Raw genomic sequence first — 19,019 nt, forward strand, 5'->3', positions numbered from 1 at the left:
ATGTATAACATTCTCGAAGTTTGTTGTTCGATGTGGGTGCCATTTCAGAATTTACAGAACTAAAATGCCCATAATTTATTTATTTATTTATTTTGTTATGAACTGATTTTCCATGTTTCGAGACACTATAGACTTGCATCACGTTTAGCATAGTACTTGATGTTAGGACTAGGAGGCAGGAGCCACGTTCCTCTCTCTTTCTTTGGTTTGATTATCATGATGATTTGTTTGTTCTTCCTTTGAGGCATGATATGTATTACAAAGGATTAAAAAAAAACAAGAAGATTATTTGTCTTTAAACTATGCTTGTCTACATGCCAAAAAACATTATGCTTGGTTAACACTGTTGAAACTGAAAATCATCGTCCATGTGTCGAGAAGTGGAGGAAACATACACACTTAAGAAAACTGGAGAGACACATTGCTATATATAACCTTAAATAACCTCAATTGCAAGATCTGCACCAGCTGTGGCAGACACTTGATTTCGCTCTTTCAGTACCATTCCCCTCATCTTGATCAACCACGCCATCAACCTCACAATATAATCATACAAGCTAAGAGCAATGTACATTCCGATGCCACCAACAATCCCATTTGCTATAGAGTAAGTTAGTGGCATCAGAAGCATGGTAATAAAAGCAGGCACTGCTTCCTTGATGTTCTCCCAGTCGATATCCTTCACCACCTTCATCATCATAACTCCGACCATCACCAGTGATGGTCCGATAGCCCAAGGAGGTACGCTAGTTAACAGAGGAGTAAAAAACAGTGATACAAGAAAATAAAAGCCAACAGTCACGGCAGTTAGTCCTGTTCTACCCCCTTCTCTGATCCCGGCAGATGACTCGACATATGTTGCAGTTGTTGTGACTCCCAGTGTAGATCCCACAATTGTAGACCCTGCATCTACAAGGAATGCCATGTACTGCCCTTCAAAACTTCCCTTTTCGTTCACAAAACCTCCAATCTCAGCCATTGTGTACAATATGCCAGTGGTGCCTAGCATGTCTACATAGAATAAGGTTAGAAAAGCCAACCAGGCACCACTTGTGTTGAAACTAGTGAAACTTATAGCCCCAGCTGTGGATTGGATTTTGTGAAAATCCACCACTTTCTTGAAGTACTTGTAATTGTTGTCACCAAGTAGGGTTTGTGGAAAGTATGTCACAGCAGTTCCTCTAATCCATGATGTTAATGTGACAAAAAGAATGCCATAAATCATGCTGCCTTTGATTTCCTTCATTAACCCATAACATGTAATTAATAACCCAACTGAACCAAGCCAAAATGTTGGGCTCCGCATTTTGCCGGAAATGCATTCCCCAGTCACCGGATTTGTGCTCGAACATGCCGTCACCGTCACCAACGTGGACTGATCAGGCCCGACAAGGCCCACGCCTTGATGGATTTGCAAGCCGACGAAAGCTATGAAAAGCCCGATACCAGCTGCGCAGGCGAGCCGGATCGGTTTTGGTATGATCCTAGCGAACTTTTCTCTAAGCCCAAGAGCAGAAACTATGAAGAAGGCACAACCCTCAACCAGGACAATTGCCATTGCAGTCTTGTATGAAATAGGCCCGGAACCGTGAAACCCTACCATATTATAAGCCACAAAAGCATTAGGACCCATACCCGGGGCCAAGCCGAAAGGCAAATTTGCTAAAATTCCCATGGCAAATGACCCTATCATGGCTGATAAAACAGTAGCTACAATAAGGTCACTCTTGGTTTTATCAAGACAGCTTTGATACCCTTCATTGGGTTTAAGCATGCAGTCTGGACCAGCCGTTTGGTTCACCGGAGCAGAGCAGTCAGCAACGGAGCAGGTACCACCGGAGTCGGCAAGAATGGTAGCGTTAACAGTGATGATGTAAGCCATGGTGAGGAAAGTGGCGGTGCCAGCACGTAGTTCTTTAGTGAAAGTGCTCTTTCTTGCATCTAGCTTGAAGTATTTGCCAACCTTTGTCTTTGAGACTGCATCATTCAGACCTTTCTCCATATTTTTCCATGAACATGACAGTCGTGGACATAGCCCCTCTCCCATTTTTTTCTCTCCCTCTCTCTAGCGCTCTAGCTAGTGATGTATATGACGAGTGCTATATGCGATGTAGGGATGGTGTGTGCTGGTAGTGTGTGTGTGATGGGGTTATATGGAGAACTCAAGGGAATCCTTGTAAGATATTAGAGGACTGATCAGTACTGTGGGTGATGAAAGGGATGATGATTTGCCTGATTTAGGGGATATGCGTTACAAGAAAGAAGTACTAGTTTTAGCCTTTAGGTCTCGCCTAAAGAAATTGTGTAGTTTGGATTAATAATATTAAAGTAGCATAAATAAATAAATAAATAAATATATTTGGGATATGCATGGGGACTACTTTGTCTTGTCATATTATATATTTGGGATTTGGTTGTAGGAGAACCATATATAGAAATTAATCACAAGCAATATGCAAGCAAGATTCCTTTTTTGACTGATTAATTTTCCTTTTTCTCCCTTAAATATTTCATAGCAACATACTAAATCCTTTGAATATGCATTTCTCGAACATTAAATATCTAGCTATATTTGTTGATTAATAATGTCCAATTATATCTATTAAAAGTAACCTATAGATAGGATAGGTAGATGGATAAGTACTGCTATATATATTCATGGTTTTTTCGCGGAAATAAATATATTTTTTAATTTTTATCTTTAGAATTTCTTTTGAATTTTTTTATTGAGAATAATTAATGTTTCTAGGGAATAATTTTTCATTTTTCATTTTTCTTTTCAATATTAATAGTTTTTTTTGTTTTTTTATATAAAGGATTGTAATAGCTTTTTAGTAATTGATATTTCGATAAATAAAAATTAAATATTTTAGGTGTCTCTTTATGGTTATAATGTTATTGGTCCTTCAAGGTTTTAACTTGTAACAAACTCCGTTTTAGTTTGCTCCTTTTATCTTGGTTGATATCAAAATCTAACGATCTTGGTGGTTTTTGCTTTGTGCTATTGAATTATCATGTTTGGAGATCGTAGAGAACATGCATCAGAGTTCAACGAATTCCAATTGCTTATTATTATTGAAAATCTTGGTGGTTGGATCCATAATAGAATAAAAATCTTATGGATTCATGATGGAGTGGTTCACGTATAAAAAGATCATAACATTAGATATTTTCATGGTGAAAAAAGGTTTCTCACTAAGAAGTATCTATCCCACGAATAATTTAAACTCGAAGATGAGTTCCTTCTAATCCAAGAAGACTGATGCAAGAGCTTTTTAAGAAAATATTTTTCTTAAATATTTTTTTTTTTTTTTGAGTTTAGAAATTTTATTTTATTTTTGTATCAAGTATTATTAGGCTTGTTTAATTTACCTATTTGAATATTTTTATTATTATTAATAGAGTTATTTTTTTTCTATATAAAAAATTGTAATTACTATTTGGCATGTAAAACTTGGAAAAACAAAAATTAAATATTTTAATGTCTCTGGATGGATTGATGAGATAAGTCCGGGTATTTGGTATGCGTGCAAGCCAGGACTCCACTGCTGCACGCATTCAAGCTTTAATTTAGAGACGTTCTTAAGATAATCAAATTATTTTCGGTATCCAATGTTTTAACACAAAATTTAATGAATTAGACCCACTTTATTCGACAACCACACTATATATATAGAATTCTGGGAAATAAATTATTATTTCTGTAGTTCCAACTTCGAAATCTTTGGAAGATCTATTATAATTTTGTAGTCATAGCTGATAGAGATCGGTCTTCCTAAGTTTTTTTTTTAAAATAAATAAATAAAAATAAGACCAAATTCCACCAAAATGGTATCTGGAAACGCTTGGCATCCATGCGTGGTGATCGTTACTGTGTATTTGGTAATAATATACTTGAGTTTAAAAATACTAAATTGATACCTTTTGTACTTCCAATCGTATTTTACTACAAACACCAAATTAATGAGTCTTTAATCTATTTATAACAATAAGCGTGGGTCCTAAAATATTAATATGTTTTTTAAAAAATTATCTTTAATTAATAGCTACCAGATAGTTGTCCTATTCTACCACATGGTCAAGCAAAATCTTTTTCTAAAATCAAAAAACAATATTCAAATATTGTTAAAAGTGTTTTCAAACCGTAATTATTAACAGAACATTTGATATATATTTAATTAACAAAGTAGATTAAGGATTATATGAGTCAATAAACACTAAAAAAAGATATTAATAATAACTAAAAATTAAATTGTAAAGTTGAGAAGTAGATTCGTATAAAAATATCTGATTATGCGTCGCGGGAGGTTTTTTAATTTTGTTAACGTAATTGCATTGAACTTATATTTTTTATAAGAAGAAAAATAATTTTTGTGTGTGTGTATATATATATATATATATATAGCTGCTAGGATGTCAAGGAACCAATTCAACCCAATAATTTAAATTGTTAGATAATATCCTAAGATATGATACTTTATTCTTAATTTTTATAAAATAAATAAAGATGGTGAGATTCGAACTCATGATCGCTTAGTCATTAAAACTCTGATATCATATTAAAGAATCAATTCAATTTAATAGCTTAAGCTGTTAAGTAAGATCTCAAGATATGATTTATATTTTTTTTTTTTATGAAAATTAATACATAAACCATAAGATATCGTGGTCGCCCGCTGATTAATCTCAAGCCTTGCTTAACTATAAAAGAAAAGGAAAGAATAATTCAATTGCTAGGTGCTTGCTCTGCTCGTGTCCCTTTTGCAACCCTAGCTACCGTATAGAAATATGCACGCATGCACAGCTTTGATTTGATCAAAAACTTTGGTTCTTCTTGTTACTTGCAAGATTCCACCTAAACAAATTAAATCTTAAGAAATTAGCGAGCTAGGGCCTTAAATCTTATTAATTTATACTAAAAGAAGAAGTTGATTAATCTAGCCATGGTGGCCGGTACTTCTTATCAGAATGTTGTAGAGTGACAGGCTCGCCGTCATGAGGGCATTAATTTTCCTTAAAGCAGATTACAGTCCTTTAGGTTTAAAAAATCCTATGCTCCTGCTTTCAACTGTGAATCTTGATCACTTTACTTGTATTATAATATATTCAGATCAGTAACCTTTAAACCCTAGAGGTGATGTAGAATTTCTTTTGTTCTTTGGAGTTTCAAGCGTGAAGATATTGCAAATTCTTTAATGGAACTTCGAGGACTGCAGTGGGTTCTTCTTTTTAGAGACAAGCGGGTACTGAAAGTAAGTATATTAAAAGAGGAAATTAACGAAAACAAAAGAAAACTGAATGTTAGTGTTAAATTTTGTCATTACTTAGAGAGTTAAAAAGACGAACTATGACGCAGCAGCAGTTACACCACTGTTTTGTTAATTTTTTATTTTTTTTATTTTGAATTAATTTTATTAAATTTTTAGATTATTTTAATGTACTAATATTAATAATAAATTTAAAAATATATTATTTTAATATATTTTTAAACAAATTATATTAGAAACCATTACCGCGAGGAAAAGGGGAAAGGGACGAACGTGGTGTTGCCAGCACTGGGAGGCTAAAGCGGTAGAAGAGAGGCTCTTCTTTTAAGGGCTGGAATTGTAGTTTTCCCATCCATCATTTCACCCACTGCTGTGATTGTGGTGTTGCACATGCTATAGCCAATAGCCTCCCATATTTTCCAGTCAAAGGAGCAATGAGGAATTGCTAGGAAGCCCTTTGGCTTGACGCCGGTTTTGTGCCCGAGTAGACTATCTAAATATTCACCTCTAGGCTCGCGGCACAGAAGTTAATGCTACGAAATGAGTTCCATTCCATCGTAGCCTCGTTCAAAATGCACGCATTCCTCATAATTAGGTCATTGTTGGCCGCTTCTGACCTGAAAAGGAGAGGCTTTGGTGTCAGGAAGGAGCAGGGAGGTTGCGGTTTTCGTTTGATTCAAGTGGTAATTAATATATCATGATTAAAGATTTGGAGTAGATTCTATGATGCATCACATGATTGGATTCTAGCCTAGGAGAATACCTAAGCTCCATAATTCGCGTAATTCTAGACTGTCGCAAATTTAATCAATTCATTAGGTGAGTGTCCTTGACTGATAAAGACAAACCATTCAAGTTTCCTCATGGTTTCCAAGCATTGCCGGTGTTCTGCTACATGACAAGGCAGAATCCGATCTACAACAACACTGGAATTGCTGTGAAGTGGCCAGCTCAGAGCATCCAGATAGGTTTGAGTTTCGCAAACTCCTCCCTCAAGAACACAGGAGAAAAAATGGCAGCTTCTTTCAAGTTGATTTTTTTTTTATGCAAGAGAATAAACTAAAAGAAATCAGATGCAGGTGGCGGTAAAAATCATAACTGAAATTTGAGCTCTCAAAAAATAAAGAATTATACAATATACTAAAAGCTATTAGTACCTCTTTGGTCACCTAGAGAAAATTACTGTAGATTAGAGCAGAGCTGTCCTTATTAAAAAAAACTTGTTAAACATGTAGTGGGGTAAGATTGTTTTTTTAATTGGATATATTTTATATTAAAAAAATAATTGAAGACAAAATGATTAGTTCGGATTTTACTGAGACATAGCAAGGCTGTCTGTCATAAGCGTTGGGGCATGTCATAGCTGTTAGACATCTGGCACTAAGATCAGGCATGATTATCATACCCTAGACGCCTGGGTCGGGCAGAGTAGCCAGATCCAAGGCTCTAGGGTCCGACATCCAGACCCAGGGCTCTTTGGTCCGGCCCGGACCCGAAGCTCTAAGGTTCGGCGTCCAGACCTAAGGCTCTTAAATCGGGCGTCTCATGAGCCTTAAAATATTATTGTTTTTAATACAAATACAAATATTATTATTATTATTATTTGTATTATAAATATTAGTATTTTTATTATAATTTTTATTATTAATATATTAATTAATAAATTTAAAAAATATATTATTAATATTGAAAAACAACCATATATTTGATTTTAAAGATTAAAATGAAAAATTATTATTATTATTATTATTATCATTAATTAATTTGAAAAAAAAATATTATTACTATTGAAGAAAAACCATAAATTTAATTTGAAGAGATTAAAAACTATAAGAACTTGGATAGGTGAGTTTATTATTATTATTAAATTTAAAAAATATATTATTATTATCGAAGAAAAATCATAAATTTTATTTGAAGAAATTAAAAACTATATAAACATAAACCAAACAAGTTTAATATTATTATTAAATTTTAAAAAAAATATTACTATAAAAAAAAATATTGAATTGATTTAAATGGTAAAATCAATTATTATTATTATTTTTGTTATTAACATCAGACCCAAGTCATTTGAATCTTGCAACCCAGCCAGGCCTGCCCAAGGCTCTTGCATCCGGTGGTGCAACCGGACCAAAGTCTGAGGTTTTTGGATCTGGCATTGCGGCCAACTCAAAACTCTTGAATCTTAGTTTTTTTTAATATTTTTTATGCTAAAAAAAAAAATTAACCGGTGATTTCGCGCATCCACCTAACTAGTAACTCACTAATCATCACACAACAGATCCTGCATGCAAATGATTGAGAAATTCAACCTATCAGTGCGGTTTGTTTGAATTCGAGCACAAGCGCGGTGCAAGTAGGAATGATGAATGCATTCTTAAGTACAATTTAATCAATGTGACAGCATTTTACAAAAAAAATTTATAGCTGACATTCATCTACCGAAAAGCTGTATATTATTTATTTTTCTTCTTGCCTCTCTTTCTTGAACTAGTTTCAGCCTCTTCTGCTTCTTCAGCTTTCTGCTCCGCCTCTAATATAGCCAACTGAGCGCACACAAAAGAAAAATACAACATCATGTAGGCCGTAAATGTGAATAGATCTTATATCTTTTGGCAGACTCCGATGTAAACCCTGGGATATAAAGGTGGAAGGATTACCTCATCAAGAATTGGTTTAAGTTCCTTGTATCGTGCTTCAGCAAGATCAAAACCATCCTTGCGAAGCTCCTGCAACGCAAATGACAATTTATGTTGCACATACTTGAGAACCTCCAGTTGTCACATATGTGCATGCAAGTGTATACGAGCATGGAAGAGTCTAAAGAAGCATGGTTCATGGTTTGCAGGAGAGGGATCCTCTTCTAATTTTGGTAGCAGGACTCGATCACTATTTGTCTTTTTCCATCTTTGTTTTTCATTTCAATGAAACTATTTTCCCTCCAGCCACTTCATTCGAGATCTTAACAAATTCCATTCTTTTAACAGAAAAGGCCGGGTAATTGTTATGAGAAGACATGGAGCCAGAGGCATACCTACGTGCTCACACTCCACGGTTCTCAGGAACTAGAAACAAATCAAAACTAATCGGCACCTACTTGAACAAGTGGATCAAAGTGTCTAATATGCCTCCCTGTTTCAATCCTAACCAACCAAAGACAACATAAAATATTATATCTATATTATTTACAAGTGAACAAGAGTATGGTTTGGTCACTGAAACTTGGTACTTGTCTTTAAAGAGCCAAGCAAGCCAACTATGGATTATCGAATCACAGAACAAGTCTTTGATGGGTAGAAGAACCAGCAAATCCAACATCAACAGATTAAACAAAAAGCCACCTAAACTGGCTAGAAATTTATAAGATAAGGGAACAGACCTTTCCAGTGTGTTGGGTATGTTCATGTGCTGCCATTTGCCAGTAAAGGTTTGTACGTTTATAGAAATCCTTCAAAGATTCTCCAGGCTTCAAAAACAAATGACAGTTGTTAAATAAAAAAAAGAAGCGGACAAAAAAAAAGAAGAAAAACAGCAAGTACCGTTGGTGTTCTTTGTGCATCTGAAAGACCAAGATTGGCTCTGATCTGCTCTATCCTGGCCCGTTTCTCCTTCCTCCGTAGATTTTTCTTTTCACCTTTTATTATAGCAACAGCATCTCCCACTTGAAGTGATCCAGAACCATTATTTCTAGCCTAAATTGTCAAAAAAAAGTGAAGGAGAGTTGAACGAGTGAGCAACAACATAAAATTAAATTCAAAAGGATATTTTCATAGCAAATATCTTCAGCTCTCTTCTTCACTTGCACAACACACACACACATGCATATGCACACATTTACATGTTATTGCATGGATGTCTCAAACAAAGGCAAACACCTGCATACACACAAGCATGATACGTAGAACCAAATTTTTTAATGAAAACAAATTAGATTGCAATAGATTTTGTATCTCTTTAGATATAGCTTACAGCATACAGGAAAAAAAAGGGGGAAGAGATTAACTTAAATTTGAAGATGAAGTATAATTTTAGGATAGTTTGCAGTTTATGTCAAATGTCAAATTCATCATTAAATCAGCGTCTTCTAATTTAAGTTGGATGGAAGCAAACAGAGGAGAGGCAATAGGGAGTGTAGAGACAAAATAGGACAAAAAATTGCACAGGTTGAACAAAGTTAGAATTCAATCCTCCTGTCATTCATAAAACGAGGTGAAGAAGGATGGAAGGAAGAGCAGTTGCTCATTTGATTTTGCTGCATGAGAAAGCTAAGTACCTCTACATCATTATCATCGTCATCATCCTCGCCATCATCAGTCTCATCATTGCTATCGCTCCCACCCTCGCCATCACTTGCATCTTCATCTTCGTCATCATCTTCATCCTCTGATGCTTCAACCCATTCTGATTCAGATGCCTGTAAAAAGAAACAATAGCTTAGTAGAGCCAAATTCAACCAAGGTGAGGTGCTCACTACAAGGATCAATAACTAATCCAGCATGCAAATGGCATGAAACACTGAATTCCAGAAAGCAAAAGGATATCATCTGAAGTCTGAACAAATTGAACTAGGGGAAGAAATTTCACAAACCGGTATAATGCACTTCCACTCATCAAGTTTGCTGAGATTGAGAGAATACAAATCATCGAGTGTAATTTCCTGGTCTCTAATCTCCATCATGCCACCATATATGTACAACATATCTCTCCCCACAACCATACAAGAATTTATACGTCCACATGGCTTCACTGTCTAAAAGTTCAAACTAGATTAATAAATCAACAATTGGACATGAATAGGTGCATAAGTGGACCAACTCTATCCATGACAAACCTCTGATAAAACAGAATTTTGCAGAATTTGTTTAGCTTCAGATGTTCCAGGTTTCCCATCTAATTTGGCAGCCGACAAACTGCCATCAATTACGGTAATTTTTCTGGTCAAATTGTGAGATATTTCATCAATGCTGCTTTCTATATTTTCTGCTTCTTCATGGTACTCTAGGTTCTCATCTGGATCATTTGGGGTAGGCTCCTCCCCCATATCATTTGAATATTTCTTATTATCAAAACTAGTAGTCCTTTGTTCGGAACTCTTTTTTGACTGCAAAGAACCAATGCAAAGCAGATTACAACAGAAGTCATCTAAAATTAACAAATTATAAGTTATTAATTCACAGGTAACATAAAAACATGATTATAATAAGCAGAAATAAGGAGGATCACTTCAGCAAATAGGAAGCAGCAAAAATTGAATAGATGCATGGATTTTTGCAGTGTGATATTAGCTGACAAGTATTTTGGATTAGAGTTGAAGGACAGCGAACAACCAATACTTGAAGAGTTCAAACATTTTGGCAGTTGAGGATATACTTGTGGCGAATCAGAGTATTGTGAATTAGTTGGTGAGTACAATGCCCAGAGCAATAGTTGTGATATTAGCTAACAAATATTTTGGAAATTAGAGTTGAAGGACAGGGAACAACCAATACCTGAAGAGTTCAAAAATTTTGGCAGTTGAGGATATACTTGTTGCAAATCAGAGTATTGTGAATTAGTAGGTGAGCACAATGCCCCGAGCAATAGTGACTGCTAGCTAAGTGTATTATTGATGTTGTGGATGGCTTGAGAGTTCGGGGGGCTGTAAGAAAAGTATAGCGAGAAAAAGACTGGAATGAGCCAAAAGCCCATCATAGAGAAGCAAGGGATTATTTGTAGCGGAAAGGATTTAGCCATCAATAAGGAAGATTGGTGGTTGTCCACCAATTAAGTGACAAGTGGCATTGGTTTGTGATTGCAGAGAAAAGGACAAGTGTCAAGATTTGGGCATCCTATGTAAAGGTCAAAAAAGGGCTATTTATTCACTAAGCCTGATCCAAGCCATCAAACAAATTCCCTCTAAGATATCACATAAAGCTTTCATTAATTTCACGATCCTACTGCAAATCCTTGATTAATCTTGTTCATTTATGACAACAAAAATAATATCACCAACAGTCATTTGAGAACAAGCATGAACATAATGATTTTTATATGCAGTTATGTTGTCAACAGCATCATTTACAGTTATGAGTGTGAACGTACCCTATCTTTTGTAGACTTCTCCTTCCGCAGCTCCAATGGATACCTATATGCAAATGCAGCATCTGATTATAAGAAAATACACTGCACTACATGATGTATTTGTTTCCATATGCCACACAAGTTAATTTTGTTTCCTAATTTTATTTCAGAATAATCAAATATACATATATACAGAGTAGGGAGGACAGTCTCATGGCAAGAGGTGGGGGGATGGATCTTGCAACCCTCCATGTTATTATGATATTATGCTGTGAGCACATAATTTGTTATTCTGATTAAGCCTGTGCATTGTGGTGACTGAGTTCTTAGCAAATAAGCAAGATATATCCTGCAAAAAATTTCAAGTGCATATGTCCAAAAGGGCATTGCAAACAACTAATACAACCAATTGAAAATAACTTAAGATGGAGATTACCAGCGACGGTTGTCTAATTGGAAGCCATAAAGTTCATTCAAGAATAAGCTCATCATTACATCACCTGCAATGATAAAAAAAAAATTACAAGAAAACAATGACTAACATGGGAAAAGCAAAAGTATGAAGAGGGGCTAGCGAGTATAGATTGAAATCTAAATGTTTTAAAACAGGATAACTGCAGATGCTGAACAAGCAGATTTCATTCATTTCATTGTAAGTGGTTGTTTCAATTAAGCAAGAAATATCGAATGACATTTACTTAAACAGCATATCAATAGCTTGTATCTGGCTAGACTGCTAGATGGCCCCTTGCCTCTCTTCAAGCATAAATAGGGGGGGAGGTCATCATCCTGCTTAGTTAACTCAGCTTCACAAAAGGGAATGAGAATGGCAAAGAAAGAACATTCCAGAAAAAGGTGTCAAATTAATGACAGAAAAGATAGTATTTGTTTTCCAGGATACATGCATTTTTGCTGCCCGAAAACATTCACAACATGTTTGGAGGTTGGACCGTGTCTATGACAAAAAAATCATGGAAAAACATAAAAGTTTGGATTTAGAGTTACTCAAATTGTAGACAAACGTTGCACGGATGATTCAAAGATGGTGAAGAATTTCAGAAAAATAAACAATAGAAAGTCAAGGAAGAAGATAGACCAAACTGAGCTTGATAAAAAGGTAGAAGGAGTGCCAATTCAAATAGTAGCTTACTTACAAGCACATGCACAAAGAAAGAAATTTACCTTCCATTTCCATATCCACTACACCTCCGAATAACATTGCACGCTTTTTATGAACACACATGGAAAATCCAGCACGAGGACCAGGAGGCATCCCACTTTTCTTTACCTATCACCAGGAAAAAAAAAGTATAAAAGGACAACAATATACATTCACCATAAAGGGAAACTTTGATCTATTGGAGAAAAGGAAAAGGAAAAAAAATCAACCTTGTTCCATTCCCAGGTCCTAGGATCAAGGGACCACATATCTGAATGAACAATTCCTTTCTCTGAGATGCTCTTATCAGATGAAACTTCTTTGGAATAACCACCATATAAAAAAACCTGCAATGAAAAGGTATTCAGCAAAATGTATTCAGCTCTACCCCTCAACCTTGTAACTGGGAAAGTAACAATAGCCCCAAATTCATACAAGGACAAATATCAAGGAAAAAGCACCCAATATAACACATTGTGCATGATGTGTTAATAGAAAATCCATGATAACATAACAAGGATATATGAAATCAAGCAGTCAATAGATTCTTGTTTTCAAGGCTATCAGTCTTCAGTGCTAGCAAAACACATTATAAGTATCAACAGATCAACAACCAATTAACAATAGTTAAACAAAGAAACTATATGAGAAATTTTCAATCATTTCCAGCAATTATAGATTTGGAAGGGGGTGGATGGGAAAAAATCTATACTAAAAGAACCTGGCATTGATCTTTATACTCATCTCAACTTGTATTTAAAATCCTACTCATGAAAATGAGGTAGCAAACATCTTTAATTTACTTTCTTAGGACTTACATACATTAATTGTCTTTATTCTGCAATTTAAATCTTTTTCTTTCTGCATATTTTCTCAACATTAGTTTCAGAATTATGCACTGTACTTCATTTTTTTCTCAAATGCCAGTAGGTGCTACTCAATACAACCAACTATTGCATCTTTATCCCACCACATTCACACAAAGCATATTTTCTCCCAAATTTCTTCATTTATATAATAAATCAAGAAACTTTTTCAATATTTTCATTTTATGTAAAGCTCAAGACATTTCACATTATGCTTGTCTTCTAAGATAAATATCACCTTGAAAGCAAATTAAATATGATGAAAAGTATGTCCCAGTAGCATTTTGAATTACCTCATCTTGATAAACAAAAAACTGGAAACCACTCCGTGCACTTGGCCACATGGCTCCAAGCTTTGGTTTTATTTCTTGCCACTACAATGCACCAATACACATTACTTTTAGCATAAAAACGAAAGAATATAAACAAAAAAATCAAAAGCATGATATGAACAATTTTTTTAATTATTTTTTAGATACAATAGGTGTCCAGCAAATGAGGAGCCAAATATATTCACCTTGAATTGATCCAAGTCAAAGATGTGTAGGTCATTATAATACCTGCAGATATGGAAAGAAAAGCTCCATCAACCATCCAATTATGGATCAATCGACAGATTTGAAGAAATTGTTATTACATTTCAGATGGAAAATTAAACCCAACCAAAGAACATGAAACTGAACAGTTTTCAATTTCATATTAAAACGTCATCGATAGCACACACTGCAAACAACAATCAGAACCACAATAATTTTATAATAATAAAAAAAAAAGACTACAAAGAGCCTGGGGATCTTGATCTGGCCACTTTCTGTCAAAATCTTGAGTTCAAGTGAAACATGAACGATCCTCTACAGTTGGAATTATGAAATTTTCGTGGGGAAAAAAGATGAGCACTTAACAGTGTGGCCAATAAGATAGATGATAGTACCAGGACTTTAAATGGGAGTCACCTATCATATTGAGATCTATAAGTTATAAACAATCAAGTTATCTTGCGAATTGTTTATAATTAGAGCATGTGCCATATCAAATTATGATAGATACATATAGAATCCTGTACAGTGAGTTGTTATATAGAATACTTCATTCTCATAAATGAAGAATCTGCAATATATGGCTTAATTGTGAATGGTATCAACAAGATGCCCCTTCAACTAAAGAAGATTTCTAGATAACTTCTGTTGAAACTTTTTCAACGACCATTGAAACTCCAAACACGCCAACCTATTTCTCTTCAACCCAACTTAAGCAGCATGTAGAACAAAAGCCACTTTTCTAACTTAATTCAGCTATCACGTGCTTGATTCTTTATAGATTCTGCAGTTACATTGACCCTGTCTGCGTGCATCCTTTAAAATAATTGCAATGGAGGCTAGCAGCATGACGGCAGATCATGCAATGTAAGTTTCTAAAACTTTATGAAGCTATTTCACTTATTTCCCTTGCAAGGTAACCATGCAAAATAATCATAAATAGACTAAACAATAAACAGGTTACAAGCACTTAAAGGAACAGAAATATGTCAAAAGAAATCAGGCCTCTGCAGAGAATTCCTCACAATGATGTGCAGAAGAGTGTATTAATTCAAGCAGACAGATAGCACAGATAGCATGAGCTAATAATTAACTGACAAGAAAATTGTTAAATGAAGCAAAAACATATCACAACCTCACTTCTCTGAGAGTGTCATAGAAGCCACCAAAAAGAATAATTTTGTGCTTGTGTAAAACCTGCAGCAGAACCCCAAAGTGGGAAAACACACATGAGATGCAGACTATACTAAGATTTGTTTATTAAGATAATCCGGTAGCAACAAGATGAATAGTGAGATAGTTCTTAAAAGAAGAGAGGGCTTTTGTATCAGCACAGTGACGACCATATTTAGCACCTGATGTCAATTCAAGATCTTTAGCTATCATAAATAATGCATGATCCAAAATCAAAACCTCATTAATATGTTCGATCAACATTGCTCTAGATACAAATAACATTACATTAATAACAGACAAAGTAAATGTATGATAAGAAATTAACCAAAACTCAATTTCATACCCAGTTTCTGGCCAAGTCAAAATCCAAGGAGTGTCATACATCCTTGATTATAAGGAAAATGAAAAGGAAAAAAAAAGAGCTAACCTACAAATAAAAGTTAAAGATGATGCCCCTATTACTGAAATAAGTAGTGCACGAATTTAAGTAGAGCTGAACCAACCATTCGATGACCTGAACGTGGACTTGGAGAGCCTTTGAAATTTAGCTGTTCCCATTGATTTGTTTTCAAGTCCAACATCCAGAAGTCCTACAACAATAAATATAACCAAAATCAGAATTCTAGGTGAGCTATTAACAAAACAGATTTGCCAATATATATAATGGAAAACAGATGACCAAAGCTTCACCTTGTAGTGATGAAAGCGCTCCTGGTTCGGGGAAGTGAATTCACCACCTAACAACAAATAAATTCAGCTAAACATGCATAATGAACATAAAGCAATCAAGCTTAAATATTTTCATATAAATAAAATCAAGCTTTCAGACTTCATCACTTACCAAATATGTAAAGATAATTCTTCCAAGCAACCGCCTGGTGAGCACTCCGTGGAGGCGGACTATTAGGGCTCGATACCAACTTCCATTCTTGCTTCTCCACGTCATAACGATAAAGATCACCATACACAAATGTCTACATCAATCCACAATCACATCATGTTATCCTTACCGAAATTTTAAAAAAAGAAAAAGAAAAAGAAAAAAAAGTTAAGTTAAAAGATCTAACCTTGCTACCATTGTAGAATTCACCTCCATAAAGTATCAATTCCGTGTCTTTCAAGGGATTAATGTTTAACTACGCACACCAATCAATAAACACAAAATATAAACATTTCAACATAGAAAGGCAAGATTTGATTGCTGAAGAAAAGAGTCACTACCGTGCAATTGGATCGAGGAGACGGTGCTGCTACATTCTCCTCCACATGGACGTCCTTCTTCTTAGCTTCTTCTTTTTGTATACTCAACTGTCAAAACACGAAAGAGATCATCTCTTCTAATAATAATTGAAGCTTGAGCTATAAAAAAAAACCATCAATATTTTTTTAGCGAAATAAGATAAATTTGATGGTGATGGTTATTAAAATAAAATAATTGAAGGAGAATGAATTACCAAAATGGCGTCGATGTCATCTTCAGGAGAGAGTTTTTTGGTTTCTCTGCGAGCTTTTTTTTCTTCGGCTTTTGCTGTTTTTTTCTCTGTTTTCTCTTTACCTTTGCCTACTTTCTTCGTTTTCTTTCCCATTCTTTTCTTATTAAATCTTCGCTCCTCTTTGCTGTAGCCTTGAAGGCTTTGCTTCGATGGCTGCTGCGGCTGCTTCTTTTCGGTGCTCACTGATGTTATTGTGCTGAAGCAGGCATGAGTTATAAACTGTTGAGAGAGAGGAGATTATTTGTTTCAACTCTTAAATCAATTATAACGGTGTCGTTTTACATGGAACAAGCAAAACAAGTGAGAGACATCACAAGAAAAGAGACCTGCCCAACGACTTGTCGTTTACTTCGTGCCTGCCAAAATACAGTGCAGTCTGCACTCTGCAGAATGCGAGGCAGCTTTCGTGGTTTTTGGACGACATGTCTTGATGAATTTGCGACTTGTCATTTGAAACACGGGAGCAGAATGAATGAACTAGGCAACTTGCCGGTACAAATTCAATGTCACATGCCCCCCCCCCCCCTTTTTCCGGCAAAGCCCCTTTTTTTCCGGCGAAGGAAGACCATAAATCAATTGGACATATTAGAAGTCATGGGTTTACAAATTAGCACTCTAAAAGAACACACCAATCCTAATTCTGCCACATCATACAAACAATAAACGACACCCAATCTATTTTGCCGAACGTCTCTGCATGAATGAATTTTTAATTTTCCTCGAAACAACATTGAATATTGGATGAGCAGCATCTGTTCAATAATTTTTAGAAATTGTTTGGAAACGCGATGCAAACTATATTTTTAAAAAAATTAAAAAATTTTATATTAAAATTTAATATGTTTTGTATGTTTTAGATCGTTTTGATGTGCTGATGTTAAAAATAATTTTTAAAAAATAAAAAAAATATCATTAACATGCATTTCAGCACGAAAAGTTATTTGAAAAGTAATCGCAACAACACAGATGAACACATGTGAAGAGAGAGAAAATAAAAAATAACTTACACAAATGACCCAACAGTAGCAATAAATTACAGGGCATATAGAAGGAAATAACCTAACAAAGGAGGAAAAAGAACCCTCAACAATACACAATATTTACTATAGATGCTCCAGACAAATAGGAATGAAAAAAGCTAAAATAGAACCAGAGGAACAAATTCACCCTTTTAACCATCGAAATTGAATTAGAATTGTTGTTGCTTGAGAGTGAAAACCACAGAACCAGATGAACAAATTTGCCTACCAAGAACCAGAATATTTACATTTTTCATGAACTTTATTTTAAAAAATATTATTTTTTATAATATTTTTAGTGCGTGCATCCTTGCATGATATTTTTTCATTTTATTTTATTCAATTTTGTTTCTATTTCTATTATCATTTGATTGAAAAAAAATTTAATTTTAATAAATAAATTCAATAATATAATCAAGTAAGTATCTTATATTGCGAAATCAAATATCCTAATTTGCACTTATCTTTTTTTTTTATTTTTTTAGTTTTTTTTATAATTTTTTTTTCATTTATATACATAGATTATTGATATCAATTTATTGAATTAGATTCTTTATAAACTTTTCAATTTATACCTATAATGTTTCTATAAAATAACACGTTGTAAAAGCATATATATATATAATCCATGATCAAGCGCGGGTAAGTAGTTAATGAAGCTTAAGAAACTAAAAGCAATATGGTTTTGAATACTGTGAACAACATTGTTCACTTTCAATAATTTTTTTTTATTTCAGCTATTAAACCCTTTTTTTTTATTTCACGTTTGAAGTTATATTAGTATCGTTTTATATGTTATATTTTTTTTTCACTTTACATGCTCTCATGAAGTGTCGAATGATATTTCGATGTTAAATTAAAGTTTGATGTTGCAAAATAAAATTTTTGGATGTAATTAAAAAAAAACAATCTTTTTTCACTTTCACGTAAAAAAAAGTGTAGAAAACTATATTTTAGTCCTTGAGTTTTCATTTTATGTATATTTTTTCCCTGCTATTTTGGATTTTTATATTTCGATCATAAACTTTATTTTTTCATGTTTAAGTCCATCAATGTCGAGAAAAAAAAAAGAAGGTCGTAGAAAAAATATTAAGAAGATAAAAAGTATTCAACCATTGACATTCCAACAATATAAAGGTCAACATTAATGTCAATGTGTTCTTTTTAAAAAGAAAGTTCAATGGAGTTAGTTATTCCCTTCAAACATGTCTGGAAAAATAGATCAAAATTTATGAATTTTATTTTGATTCAATTTGAATTATGACTTTTAAGCAGAATAAATTGTGTTTTGATTTTGAAAATGGCTCTATAGATATTTCTATGGTATTTTAGGTTAAAATAAGTTAAAATTTAGGTTTTTTGAATATGAAAATTCAAACTCCGACTTCTAATGCACTAGAAGCGGCATGTCGTCCTTTATATAAAAACATTAGTTTGGAT

At 34.1% G+C, this 19,019-nt stretch overlaps 2 protein-coding genes across 2 annotated transcripts; both read right to left on the reverse strand.

Annotated features, from left to right (window-relative positions):
• Positions 1-266: 266 nt before the first annotated feature.
• LOC7463093 (adenine/guanine permease AZG2) lies at positions 267-2,285 on the reverse strand. Its single transcript, XM_002322187.4, has one exon. The coding sequence runs from the start codon at positions 2,045-2,047 to the stop codon at positions 437-439; it is 1,611 nt and encodes a 536-aa protein (XP_002322223.2). The 5' UTR covers positions 2,048-2,285; the 3' UTR covers positions 267-436.
• A 5,270-nt stretch (positions 2,286-7,555) lies between these two features.
• Positions 7,556-16,780, reverse strand: LOC7454683 (uncharacterized). The gene is made up of 20 exons (XM_006374488.3): positions 16,522-16,780; positions 16,289-16,375; positions 16,135-16,203; positions 15,909-16,041; positions 15,758-15,804; positions 15,571-15,657; positions 15,027-15,088; positions 13,873-13,915; positions 13,649-13,729; positions 12,720-12,836; positions 12,513-12,618; positions 11,767-11,830; positions 11,352-11,394; positions 10,102-10,371; positions 9,859-10,020; positions 9,544-9,684; positions 8,810-8,962; positions 8,650-8,736; positions 7,931-7,999; positions 7,556-7,816 (listed from the first exon to the last, which is right to left on the reverse strand). The coding sequence occupies exons 1-20, from the start codon at positions 16,651-16,653 to the stop codon at positions 7,727-7,729; spliced, it is 2,043 nt and encodes a 680-aa protein (XP_006374550.1). The 5' UTR covers positions 16,654-16,780; the 3' UTR covers positions 7,556-7,726.
• Positions 16,781-19,019: the final 2,239 nt, after the last annotated feature.

This window comes from Populus trichocarpa, chromosome 15 (genome assembly GCF_000002775.5).
Source record: "Populus trichocarpa isolate Nisqually-1 chromosome 15, P.trichocarpa_v4.1, whole genome shotgun sequence".
NCBI lineage: Eukaryota > Viridiplantae > Streptophyta > Magnoliopsida > Malpighiales > Salicaceae > Populus > Populus trichocarpa.